This window comes from Bemisia tabaci, chromosome 6 (assembly GCF_918797505.1).
Source record: "Bemisia tabaci chromosome 6, PGI_BMITA_v3".
In the NCBI taxonomy this organism is placed as follows: domain Eukaryota; kingdom Metazoa; phylum Arthropoda; class Insecta; order Hemiptera; family Aleyrodidae; genus Bemisia; species Bemisia tabaci.
Window position 1 is genome coordinate 8005342 of NC_092798.1, and position 14517 is coordinate 8019858.

The 14517-nt window shown below is 35.8% G+C and overlaps 1 protein-coding gene across 2 annotated transcripts in view; it reads left to right on the forward strand.

Moving 5' to 3' along the window:
- The window catches only part of LOC109033694 (uncharacterized), an 80983-nt gene extending 71679 nt beyond the window's left edge, over positions 1–9304 (forward strand). For both annotated transcript variants that reach the window (XM_019046417.2, XM_019046440.2), the window contains 2 exons: positions 5971–6098; positions 6978–9304. In XM_019046417.2, the coding sequence (XP_018901962.2) occupies positions 5971–6098; positions 6978–7164 (315 nt within the window). In that variant the 3' untranslated portion in view covers positions 7165–9304. The remainder of the gene's footprint in view (positions 1–5970; positions 6099–6977) is intronic.
- Positions 9305–14517: the final 5213 nt, after the last annotated feature.

Consider the following 14517-nt stretch of genomic DNA (forward strand, 5'->3'; position numbering starts at 1 on the left):
ATAAAAAAAATAATGCACTTGTGGTATGGAGCTCATACATGAAGCTGAATTAGAATGAGAATTTAAGATCAAGTGCTGTATTTGACTGCTTTCCTGTTTAAAATTGGTTGCAAATTCAAACAGTAACATGTTGCGAACATAGTTTCATGAACTTGCTGATGTTTTTCAAAATTTTAGCCAATTTTTTATCTAGAAAATTTGTAATCCTAGATGGGGTAAACAGTGCCCAATCTTGGATTTTCACTTACTTTTTAACAGCAAATCAATGTGGTAATTTTTTTTCTCTATCAATGGTGAAAATGTGAAACAATGTATCTCCAGGTTTTTACGTTACAGTCTTCCTGTCAAGTTTTATTTTTCTTTCTTTGAAAAATTAGTCAGTGCATTTTCTAAAAAATCGCCTTGATTTTTTTTCTCTGTTGGCAGAATATTCTGCATAAATTTCAAACTCTAAAGTTGCTTTGTTTTTCTTTGAAAAAATCAAATATGAGAGGAAATTTTGTAACACCATAATGGAGGTATGTAGTTTTGCACTTTGGCCATCCATATTTTCCTACTTGCGGATGGGTGTATCTCACCTTAAATTGAGACAACCAGTTATATTAGCTCTCTGACCATACATCAAGTTGTTAAGCCTTAACTTGTTTTTTTCCCACACCATGTTTGTCAGATATGACTGGTTGCAGTGTTTTCTGTCAGGCTATGCCAGTCATATTTGACTAACATCGTGATGCAGTGAGTAGTTAACGTCTTCCTGCGTGATATTAATGCTACCTGTTAATACGCCACAAATTAATCGTAATATACCGGTTATAAATTCCTGCAAAGGGTAGCGTTAAAACTACAAATGAAAATCCTTGTTTAGTTTTTGACCTCAAAGCTGGGGAACTGAACCCCCTCCAGAAAACGCTGGTTCGCTAAATTGACTTAGAGGCACGAAAAAAAGATTTTTTCATGAGAATAGATTTCAATGGTTTCATTACATAGAAAGATCTGAACCGGAGTATGTCTTTGTTATGAAGACTAAGTGTCTCCCTTTACTTGTATGAAATCCATGTCTGCTTGCACCTTCTTTTGGAAACAATTAATTTGCCGCACTGCTGGGTGGTTTGGATGTTTTCCAAAACAGTCTTAAACAATTGAATGGAGTCATAAGAATTTCAGTATGCAGATGGTTTTTTCTTCAGAAAGAAGGAAGTGGTAGAGTTGGAATTTCAGTTTGATAGGTAAATGAGATTTAAGTTTCTGTAGCTCAGCTTTCCCAATATTAGGAGTTTCACTGTGGTTTTCAAGGAGAGGACAAATGAATCGTCTTTAAAAAATTTCTGACCGAAGCTCAACGGTCTCCAATTTAATTGTAATGAAACTTTTAATATATTTTGCTGAAATAATTTCTGCGGATGAGTATCAAACATTCGCATCCCACGAACACCGTTGAACAATATCGCTTTATATATGTTTGTAAAGCTTTCAATTGTGAAGCCTTCAATCCATTTTTTTCACTCATTATATCTTTGTTTTGATTTAAATCAAAATATCCTTTGTGTAAGCAATATATGTGCCCCCTCCTCAATGACATCCTTTGATGTGGTTATTATCTTCTTTACTTTTGGTCTGTCATAAGTTTAATAATTTTCTTAAGATGCTCCAAGATTATTAAATTCCTATCAGAACTTCAAAAATAGCCAAATAAATTGCAACTCCATCCCTTGAAGCTTTGATACAAGCTTGAGCATCCGGGCTCTAAATATTAAAAAGTTCCTCCGGTTTCAAAATCTGTTAACTTAGAATTCCAAATTTTGATGTTTTGAAAACAAGAGCGTAAGCAATTTTCAACAATTGTACAGCAATTTTCAATTTCTGTGGTCAATGTTTATATGTTGTTTTTCTCATCCTCAAGTGCACCATCCTTCCTTTCAATACTCCATCCAAATATGCTCATTGTTTGAGCCTTGCATTTTAGGATGCGTTGGAGTGTAATATTGATGGTGAAACTACTAAAATGCATATTGTGGTTTTCGACGTTTCAGACTTCATGTCATACTTTATTTTCTACGAGGAAAACTACTGAACGTCTTATCTCGAAAACTTCGGTGATTTTCGTTCTAAAAGAAAAATATTCTGTGAAAATTTCAAGACATGATGGTGGTACAGTCTCCTCTTAAAAAATAAAATATGAGTTGAAATTTTGAAACACCGCAACTGAAATATGCATTCTTGCAGTTCACTTTTTCAGTATGCTTCTAAAAGTTATTTCCCATGAAGGTGAAGGACAAGGGGTGGGGGAGGGGGAGTGTGAGAGGGATAATTTCCCATCCATTTTCACAAAACTTTAACTTTACCTCCGTTTATTTGTACTTAATGCTGTAGTAAATAGTTAAATCTTTGATTTTACCGCTTACATACAAAAATTGTTAGCTCCAAGACTCTACTGCCACATTTTTGCGATTTTTTATGTCCTATAATAACCGACTAAGTTTTCCTTCTCTTTTGTGTTTTTAACTTGTGCTGTGATACTAATTTGCACGATGACTTTAAAGCATGACCTATTTTTCGTTGCCAAGGTAAGTTTTATTTTCATCCTATTCCTTTCTTTCTTCAAGTAAAATTGTAAGTCTTTCAATACAACACCATTCAGAACACGTACGTAATTAAAATAATAATGGAAATAAGGCTGAAAAAACAAGGAAAGATTGCTTAAATTAAGAATAAAATCGCTAAAAATTTAAAAACTCAATCTTTCCTCACTTAATTATTTGTCCGGACAACGTTTTGAAGGGTCTGCTGCCCTCCGTCTTCAGCAGCAATAGTGCGACCTGGACAAATAATTAAGTAAGGAAAGATTGAGTTTTTAAATTTTTAGCGATTTTATTCTTAATGTATGTATGTTAACTATTTCTCAGAAATTATTGTTGTTGTTGTTGTTGTTGTTTGTTTAGGTTGATTGGCCTAATTCCGCCTTGCGGATAAACAGCCACTTACAAAAGGGCGGGATCACACACTAACTGATCATTTCCCTAGAGAATAAACAAAGTGTAGTACTGTTCAATGTTCCGAATGTAGATTCAAATAGCAATATCATTCAGTATTAAGTGTTCTTTTAGTGAAGGACAAAACATTACATCTATACTGTCAACAATAGTTGCGGTTTCAATTTTTCTTATTCATTCGATTATTCAAAATATCATTCAATGGACCACCAGACATTGATTCAAATTCAAAACCACAATATTGGTCCCTATAAAAATTTACGTAGAATATGATAGAATGTCAAAACTTTCCAAGTCCTCAACCCATAAGTGTGAAAATAACAGTTACGTTAATTTACATTCACCACCCACAAAAAAACCGTAATCTACTCGAGTCAAATCGAGCACTGTAATAATTTTGGTATATTTTACTATGGAAAATTTCAGGTCTCAGTGGAGATGGTTCCTTTCGATTTAAATCAGTGGCGTTTCTTGAAAATTGGCAACACTGTTTTCCCTCCATTTAAATGCATGTAAAATAATCGATTCCTCATGAGGCAGCTTGCCTCACCTGAAATCGATATTTTCAGTGAATTTAAATGGAGGAAAATTAGTGTTGCCAACTTCCAAACTTGCCACTGATTTCAATACACCCCGCTTACACTTAAGTGGTATCGTCAGCATAGCAAAGCCTAAGCAAAATTACCCTTCACTTCATCAGAATTTATTTTTTCATTTCAGTAAATTTGGAAGACAAGATCTGCCAATATTTAGAGAATCTCAGCTTCATTTTTTCCGCAAGATGCCCGTCTCCCTTTTCATCGCTGAAACCGGGGAATTTTGACATCTCTTTCAAAGCGTTGTGACATGTCTCTTGTCTCAGTCACTGTGTGTGAAAATGAAAAACCTTAGTCATAAGTATCAATTATTTTATTGAATAATGTATTTGCGAGTAGAGGTCCTTGTTGCTGTTTGTAAGTCAAAGGTTATTGTTGTTTGTAATTTTACTATTGCATTATTCGGGGAAGGTTTCAAATTCATATGAGAGTTTTTGTGTAAGTTTAATCCATTTTGTCTAGTTGATATGTTTCTATTATTCCTTGATTATGGGGGTATAAACAAGGCATTAAAGTTAATCTAAATTTTTTCTCCTTTCTTGTATGATGCCTGCACTTATGTTTTTCTTGGAAAGTATAAATTCAATCTTGAGTTGAATGATCTATTTTTTACCAAAATTTTCTTGCCATTTATCTGGCTGTTCAAAAGGAGAGCATAGTTGGAAAAAATCACTTAGTGTTTAAGAATAGATGTATTTGTTGCTGACTTCTCTTTAATTTGTAAACTGTTTTTGTCGTTCACCAATTTTTAACATTGTTTTATTTAAATCTCCATCAAATTTATCAGATTGATCTTGTATTGTTGTGTCATGAGAATTGTTCCAGTGTCCATGATTCTAAATTGATGGAAGATATCCTATTTTGTATCATGTATTAAAATTTTTGATTATTTATCACTTCTCTTTTTTCTGGCCTTTCATCTGATCTCTATTTATCTTTATCATATTTAATTATTTTAGGAACAACATGGCTTAAAACTACTATTTTAATTGCCTCCGTTATTATTGCATATCATGGTTTATGCAGCTTAAAGATTGAGGTATCAAGCTCTTTTGGAAGAATTTAATGATCCAAGACCTGTTTTGTAATATTTTCCTCAATGCACGGTTTTCTCTTCATAGCATTATTTAGAATTCAGAGGATTTAGTCCGTTTTCCCTCTCAAGGCCTCCCAAGACTGCCAAACCATGTGTATTCATTACAGAGGATGGGTGCATACCATAATTTCCTCTCTAATCTGAATTTTTTTTTATTGGTAGAGTTCTAGTCATAAACTTGAAAAATCACTCAGATGAGATGACCTTTAGATGGGGAAACGTAGAAAAAAGCAATCAAAAACAAGTTCAAAATAATAGGTGATACTCAGAATTTCTCACTAATCCTCACTTTTTCTCACAATGCAGTGTATAATATGGGTCATTCATACTGATTTTAACTGCGGAAAATTTCACTCACTTAAAAATATTTAAGATCAACCTAAATATTTTCTCTGCTTTTTCACTTTACATTGCTACAACTTTGAAATTCAGAATCAACACATAATGATACCAATGCTGTTTTACCATTGATTGTTTTTTTATTGCTGGCTCAAAGTGAAAGGGGTCAAAAAACTCCTAGATGGTTTTTTAGCGCTTACGTCTCTGTTGAATCTTTAAACTGTGGACTTCTTGCCTTTATTTCAGAAAAAAATACAACAGGTTCTGGGGTATTATCAAAAGTATGGTGAGATCTAATCCAAGAATTTTTACAGCGTAATTTGCGTAATTTTAACACTATATGGCAAAGAAACCTTGCTTTGAAAATGCCCAAAATGGAACCCGTTCACAATCATTATTTTGCCACAGAGGGGAAACTGCATTTGCTGGTTCGCGGAACCACGTTTCAAGCATCATCTTGCTACGTCAACTCGGCTGTCGGCTTTTGATTAGCTTTTTCTCGTTTCAGAAATGATCTTTTTAAATTTTCGGTTTTGTCACCAAAGTTTACGTTAAGAGAACTATTTTCATAAAGCTCTTGCTCCCGCTCTTTTATTATTTCTTTGATTACTCTGAATAAAATCTTGATGAAAATGCTGTTTCGTATGCAATGATATTCGCAATGTTGAATCTTATTTTTATGATCGATACATTTTTATTATCTCACGATATTTTTTGCTTGTCAGACACTGTAAAAGACAGTTGTAATAGTCAAATGACCCTATTTATGGTTTCATTCTTCCATAACAAATACAGAAATTTCCAAATTAATATGGAATGAAACGTCTCTTATTTTACTCCATGTTCTAAAATTTTTTAGTGCACATGGCAAGTTCATTTTATAATCTTTCCTCAATCAAATTTTAATACGCTTTACATTTTATCATCTATATTTTACTCTTTTTTCCAGCCTGAAGCTCCACCCACTCTCTGTAACCTCTGTGAGAAAAAAGTCTACCAACTAGAGAAAATCGAAACAGACGGAAAGATCTTCCACAAGTACTGTTTCCGATGTACGCAGTGCCATTGCGTTTTAAGGTAATGAAAATTCATTATAATTAACTTTTGGAGCTGAAAATTTGTTTTCTAGTTTCTGATGGATGTATGAGAGTCATCCTGATATTAACAACAAGTTCTCCTATTTTATATCACTTAAATTAAGATATGTAGAGACAATTGGCAAAAAGTATCGTGAAGCCACTGTTTGCTTTCCAACAATTTGTAGATTTTCAAATTCGGTCTTGCAAAATTCTAGAAAAATGAGTTTTTCTGAATCGGAATTCTATTTGTGCGGGACCAAAATGTCCCAGTGTGTCATCAGCATGTACGTTAATGCATCTACTATTTCTTGCTAGCTAGAAATTTCAGGATGGTTGAACCTAACATAAATATAGCAGGACACATGTCACACAGATGATAAGTTTTCAGATAAGCACAATGGCTTAATAAGTCTTCATATGGTAATGGATGTGCTTGCGTAATTATGCATCTATTTTAACATTATTTATCAACATCACGTACATATTATCTTTAGTTTCTAAGTTTAATTTCCTTTACTTCTGCCCAAAACAAGCTCTGATCCTGACTTTGGTGTCAGTGTAATTATGGAGCTAGAAAGAAGAAAGTTTTGGGCAATAATGCTTTGTGATTTTAAAAATGGTTTAAGTGAGGATGCATGATTGCAGCGGTTGTCGTTAGCTTTCGGAGACTGTGATTTTTTGTGTATAATCTGTACAACCATTCAGTGGTGGCTTGGCTCCAAATTTTTCAATGTGACTGCATTGGAAGGCAGCAAGCACAGGAGGTTTCAAACAGCTGTGAAAAATCGCCAATCCTATCCAGCTTTCATTAAAAATCCAAAAATGTTATTTCTGCTATGATTGGCAAGAGTTCTTATTTACTGTCTCTCTGTTTCAGAATCGAATCTTACACGTTCAATAATGGCTACCTGTACTGTTTGCCTCACTTCAAGCAGTTATTCATCTCCAAGGGCAACTACGATGAAGGTTTTGGCGCAGACCCGCTTCAGAAGAAATGGGCTCATAACCATAATCTATCAAATAACAACTCACCCCCTATCCCAGTTGTAAATGGCTCGCACTAATTTTAAGTTTGTTAATAATGTCTGCTCAAGATTCGACCACTACGCCGATAAGAAATAAAAAGTAAATAAAAAATTACACGGATAAAAACCTTCAATAAATGAAAAATGCCATATTTTTGTTTAAAATTTTTATTTTGTGACTGTACTTGTTAGTAGGCTTTTTTTTACTGTCAACAAACACGACCCTGAAAGGGATTTGGTTTATTTATTGTTGACTGCTGAAGCTGATTTTTCAAGTTAAAGCAGAAGAAAATCTTTGATGGTATTTTTTATCTAGTTTTATTTTTCTCTTTAGTAAGTAAGTGATATTACTGTACATGTGTTAATAATGATTTTCTTTTTTTTATTAGTTTTGTTGAGCTGTCAAAAATCAAATTCCTATCTCGCCTCATATTTTTGGCCGAGGTGGCTGAGATCATCTATTCAAAAATAGATTTTATCAAGGATTCAGGAATCTAGTCCGCCTTTTGTATTGTTAAGTTGATAAGTTACTGAAACTGTGCCTCAATATGCTAAAATGATCGAACACTATGGATTCAGTGAACTCTGAAGAGTCTTTTTCAGCCAAAATTGTGTATTTTTATCGAACAGAGGTGAACCGATATCTCAAAATAAAGAATTTCGGCCGGATACAATTAAATCAAATTCATCCATGTACGTTTTGAGCCCCGTCACTTTCGAATGTGATGTGAGCAATCTCTTTCTCTTGCTGTTTCTCTTTGAGCAAAGTAGGAATAACAAACAATTGCATCAACCTCCTTGTTTATTTAAGTTGCAAAATTACCAGAAGAATCATTGTTTCATTCAGAGGAGTGTCTCCCTGTATATTTTACTATTTGACAAACACTAGTTAGATCTGTAACTTATTTTTTTTTCTTTATAAATTTTTAATCTTAACTTTTAAATTTTAATGACTTTCCACCTTACTTTTTCCCGCGAAACTTTTCCATTCATTCTTCAATAGAAACTTAATCAATCATTCCTTTTATAAATTTAAGCAATCACCGTTTCCATCGATCAATCAAATGAATTTTTTCAGCTGACTTTAGTTTTAAGGACAGAACCTTTTTACCTCCTGAACTCTGATAAAATGTAATGCTCTAAATGTCAAGTACAAAAGTGCCTTCTGGAAAGATTCAGATGAAATAATATTTTTGATTAAATACGCTAAATCATCAGCAAAAAAGCAAGTCTACCAGCAGCCTGATTTCAGATATTTTTTGTGTGTCACCAGACAAGACAAGACAAGACGAAGGGAAAATGAGGTTATGTGATTGGTTGGCTTTGTCAGTTGTTCTCTTTGTTGTGCTTATGTTGGGTGGAATCGACAAGAAGCTAAAGGCACCTCTCGAGTTGCCGTTCGTATTTATTAAATTCCTTTGACACAAGAATGATGAAGGAAACAACTGACACAACTGACAATCACGTCACTCCTATCTTGTCCAATCAAAAAACACAATATTTCAATGATCAGGCCACTGGCCTACTTTACAGTACCATGGGTGACAGTACTCTTTTAAGCATGTGCGGTTCTCTGTAATATTATACTATCTTAAACGCAAAATGCAATTTTTTTATTGCTGATCATTCTTAACTTCAGCCAGAATCTTGCCTAAGAATATTTCAAGACTGGATTTAACTTCAACTTGCCAAGAACAATGCAATCATTTAAAAACTATGATTTCCAGACGTCGTTAATTTTGATGATTACCAATATTATATTTTACTTACTCTCCCAGCTTTACAAAAAATCTCAAATTTTGTGATTGTTGCTTTAGATTTGGCAAAGTATAGACTGAAACTCTTTATCAATTATTTTTTTTTTTTCAGGTAAAAAAGTAAATGTCATGAATGAAATGAGCTGAAGAAAGCTCGAAACGGTTTTCATTAATTTGATGTATTAGTCGAAGGTCTCATGAACTGCAATCCATACAAAGCTGAAAGATGAATTCGAATTGTACATTTGTTTGCATTTATAACTTATTGTTTAAGCATTTCTGTTTTATATTCCATCCATTTTGGATATTATTATCTGTTTTTATTTTTAGTTTCTACTGAAAGAAAGAAAAAAAAAACACCTTGGATAAACTCATGAAAGATAAAAAAGGAGAAATAATAAATGTATTGATATTTTTTTAAACAGGACGTTCTATTATTTGCCCTTAATGTCAATTGATGGCTAATTCAGTTCAGAGTTTTAAGAAATTATGTATCAACTCAAGAAAGCTCAAGTTTTCTCACCTAGGAACCATTTCAGTGGTGAAACTACTAGACTACATACCTTGTTTGCAATGTTTTAAAATCTCCGCTCCCATTTCATTTTTGTGGAGGAGAACAAACTAATATCATTCTTTGAAGTTTTAACAGATTTTTTTTCACACAGAGAAGAATGATCGTCGAAGTTTTCAAGAATTAACATTGAGTAGTTTTTCACAGAATATGCAAAAAGACTGGTTTCACTTGAAATTCTTGATGTCTCAATTTTTCCAAAAACTGCACTTCCCACTAAAGTAGCAGTGATCGTGATAAAAAGCGATTTTATCGGTTGGTTATCGCGATCATATCGGTGGCAATTTATCATGACCATATCGAATGAAAAGTTGCTATAAATGGCGATTAAATTGCTATGCATTGCAATTTTTTGCTGGATAAAATCGCCATATTTTGCGATTTTCTTTTGATAATATTGAAATCAATCGCCAGGCGATAAGATCGAGGATAATCCCTCAGATGTTGATGGTCCCAGGCGAAAAATGACGATTTTTCTATTGACAAATTCTATTTATATATTTACCTTCTCCTTCAATCCCCTTAAATATGCGACATTCAATTTTCATCTGCAAAGAACTGTAAGAAGTGGACTGCATTAGGCTGAAGGGAACCAAGGCCAAATCAGCTATTCTCACATTTCATTGGGCAAGAAAATTTTTTACATGCAAAGGGTTGTGCGGATTTTTGTGCGAATTTCAGTGAATTTTTTGATTAGTACACAACAAATTCTATAAAATTTTCAAGTGAATCCGCCGCTTTTTCAAGTGAAACGCTTGAACAAGTGAACAAGTGAAACGACTGAAATCTCGAAATTTTTTTCTCAGTCCAAAATGGAGAAAAATCGACAGGGGTTACATGGACTAAATTTTTAGGGTCGAAATCGAAAGTTCGCCGATCGGGCCGAAACCATGCAAGCTAGCTTGGAATTGATCCGCTGAGTGCAATTTTCCAGTCGGAAAAGCTCCGCAAGTTCCTCGCTTCGAGCTATCCGCTGAAAACGCTTCAGGGAAGGAGTCAAAAAGTGGTCAGAAACACTCGCTTTTGACCAGTTTTTGACTGTTTCTCGGCTCCGGAAGCCTCGCCGAGAGTCGGGACCGTGCGGAATCGATTCTACGCCTCCAACTGCGTAGGATGCGACTGAAATCTCGAAATTTTTTTCCCCGTCCAAAATCGAGAAAAATCGACAGGGCATGCACGCTGGACTCGTCGATTTCCTTTGACATTTTTGCAGTGATGAATGCATACGTGAAGTGCCCTTTAGCTACAATTTTATTTATCAAATGGGTGGTTTTTATATGATGATTAAAAAGAAACAGGTGGTAAGGAATAAAACAAACGAATATGAATTTTGCAAAACGATAATCCGGATATCGGAACTTGGCTGTTTGAAAACGCCTTCAAATGCAGCGTGATACCTCACGCATTCCCGAGAGTTCAAATAGTTGTATCATTGCGCCTTAGGAATGTTACGGATAATTACAATTAAAATAACCTTCATGCACGCTGGGCTCGTCGATTTCCTTTGACATTTTTGCAGTGGTGAATGCATAGCTGAAGTGCGCTCCAGCTAGAATTTTATTTAGCTAATGGGTGATTTTTATACGATGATTAAAAAGAAACAGGTGGTAAGGAATAAAACAAACGAATATGAACTTTGCAAAACGATAATCCGGATATCGGAACTTGGCTGTTTGAAAACGCCTTCAAATGCAGCGTGATACCTCACGTATTCCCGAGAGTTCAAATAGTTGTATCATTGCGCCCTAGAAATGCTATGGAAGATTACATAGAAAATAGCCTTCATGCACAGTGGCCTTTTTCATTCGGCGGATTTTCCAGTCGGGAAAGCTCTGCGAGTCCCTCGCTTCGAGCTATCCGATGAAAGCGCTCAAGAGAAGGAGTCAAAAACTGGTCAGAAAAACTCGTTTTGGACCAGTTTTTGACTTTTTCTCGGCTCAGGAAACCAAGCCGAGAGTCGGGACCGTGAGGAATCGATTCTACGCCTCCAACTACGGAGGATGCGACTGAAATCTCGAAATTTTTTTCCCCGTCAAAAATCGAGAAAAATCGACGGGAGGGGTTACATGGACTAAATTTTTAGGGTCGAAATCGAAAGTTCGCCGATCGGGCCGAAACCGAGCGACCTCGCTTGGAATTGACCCGCTGAGTGCGATTTTCCAGTCGGAAAAGCTCCGCAAGTCCCTCGCTTCGAGCTATCCACTGAAATTGTTCTAGAGAAAGAGTCAAAAAGTGGTCAGAAACACTCGCTTTTGACCAGTTTTTGACTGTTTCTCGGCTCAGGAAGCCTCGCCGAGAGTCGGGACCGTGCGGAATCGATTCTACGCCTCCAACTACGTAGGATGCGACTGGAATCTCGAATATTTTTCCCCGTCCCATATCGAGAAAAATCGACACGGATAACATGGACTAAATTTTTCGGGTCGAAATGGAAATTTCGCCGATAGGGTCTGAACCGAGTAAGCTCGCTTGGAATTAACCCTTGACCGATTTCTGTATCGAATGTGAGGTTTTTTTTCCAAACACTATTCTGCTTTCATTTCTCCTAATTTTGCCGATTTTGGGTTTAGAATGATTCTTTAGACTCATGCGCAGGGGCTATCGTCCTTTTTTTTTGGCTGAAAATTCAAATTTTCAAGATTTTTTATCTAAAAGAAAAAAAAAGCGACAAAAATGTATCCAAAAATGGTTTGCAGGGGGCGAGTCTATGGTACGTGTACACGTAAAATTGCGAAAAATCAAAATCTTGACTGATCCTTTTTTCGAAATACGCGATTTGAGATTTTCATAGTAAATGCAACTTTTCCACTGATTTTGATCCGATTTTTTTATTTATTTGTACATTGAATCGATGTTGATCGGTTAACGTTTTCATTTTTCGTTCGATTCATGTCGATCGTACATACCCTCTCGTTACACGCACACTTCCTTTCATAGGACCCCTTTTTTTTTTAACTGAAAAATTCGTCTTCAGCTGCGTCTGCAGCAATTGTTGTTACGAATATGTTGTGCGTGCTGGTTTCAGGTCATTACATACTCGACTCTCTGAAGGCGTTTTAGGCGTTTAGAACTCTGAAGGGTTCCGACCCTATCGGCGAAAGAGCTTGATGCAAAAACGGCTTTTTTCGCCCCCCTCTGGAATTTCTTCAGACTTTGTCTATTGATTACTCATACTTGAGCGCTTCTTTTCCCAAATTTTCAGACCCCCAAAAAATTTTGGGGGGGAGCTAGGGGGGGTGGAAGTCAAAACCTGTGAACCTCGATTTCTCTCGAACGAAGAAAGATATCGAGGTCCGGTTTGGACGAAAAATCGTCTAAAATTGCATACTTTAAGATTCTAAAGGTCGAAATCCCGATATCGCATTTTTAAGTCATAACATGTGCTTTTTTCCAGTTTTTAGGTCTAGATAATTTCTTTTAAACGAAAAATTTACAAAGATTTCAATTTTTTTTTTTTTAACCAAAACCAGTTTTTTAAATTGTTCGTCTTTTTCCGCATCCAACGAGTGGTCAATTAAGCTGGGGAACCAAACGGTTCCGGAGTTTGGATCGATTGAAGTTTCCGCTCAACGCGCGCCGACCGATTTTCGCGCGCAAAAAAGTCGGATTTGACTGTTATTAAATCAGATTGACTGTTCAAACTGAGCGAAATGCATTATTAGGGACTCTTGAGGGTAGCTGAGTTCAGAAATTATAGATACTTCCAAAAAATTCACGTTTTTAAAATTACAGCTCTGTAGCGCTATTTTAGAGGCCTACTGAGCGCCGACCGGCCGCTCAGTGGTCCTGTGCGGAGATGTAATTTTAAAAACGTGAATTTTTTTAAAGTATCTGTAATTTCTGAACTCAGCGACTCTCAAGAGTCCCTAATAATGCATTTCGCTCAGTTTGAACAGTCAATCTGATTTAATAACAGTCAAATCCGACTTTTTTGCGCGCGAAAATCGGTCGGCGCGCGTTGAGCGGAAACTTCAATCGATCCAAACTCCGGAACCGTTTGGTTCCCCAGCTTAATTGACCACTCGTTGGATGCGGAAAAAGACGAACAATTTAAAAAACTGGTTTTGGTTAAAAAAAAAAAATTGAAATCTTTGTAAATTTTTCGTTTAAAAGAAATTATCTAGACCTAAAAACTGGAAAAAAGCACATGTTATGACTTAAAAATGCGATATCGGGATTTCGACCTTTAGAATCTTAAAGTATAGAGAGTCGAGACCGTGCGGAATCGATTCTACGCCTCCAACTACGTAGGATGCGACTGAAATCTCGAAATTTTTTTCCCCGTCCAAAATCGAGAAAAATCGACAGGGCGTGCACGCTGGACTCGTCGATTTCCTTTGACATTTTTGCAGTGATGAATGCATACGTGAAGTGCCCTTTAGCTACAATTTTATTGATCAAATGGGTGGTTTTTACCCGAGGATTAAAAATAAACAGGTGGTAAGGAATAACACCAAAGAATAGGTATGAAGTATGCAAAACGATAATCCGGATAACGGAACTTGGCTGTTTTGAAAACGCCCTCAAAGCGGCGTGATACCTCACGAATTCCGGAGAGTTCATATAGTTGTATCATAGCGCCTTAGAAATGCGATGGAAGATTACAATCAAATTAGCCTTCATGGACGCTGGGCTCGTCGATTTCCTTTGACATTTTTGCAGTGGTGAATGCATAGCTGAATGGGTGATTTTTATACGATGATTAAAAAGTAACAGGTGGTAAGGAATAAAACAAACGAATATGAACTTTGCAAAACGATAATCCGGATATTGGAACTTGGCTGTTTGAAAACGCCTTCAAATGCAGCGTGATACCTCACGCATTCCCGAGAGTTCAAATAGTTGTATCATTGCGCCTTAGAAATGCTACGGAAGATTACAATGAAAGTAGCCTTCATGCACGCTGGCCTTTTTCATTTCGGCTCCAGAGAAAGAGAAAAGTCAAAATCGAAGGGTCAAATGCGCTGACTCTTGGCCAACCAAATCAGCTACTTCAAAAATTCATAAATCAAAAACGGCTGGGCATTGGCGCCTAAAAAAATATGGGTTCTTATATTTCCTTTT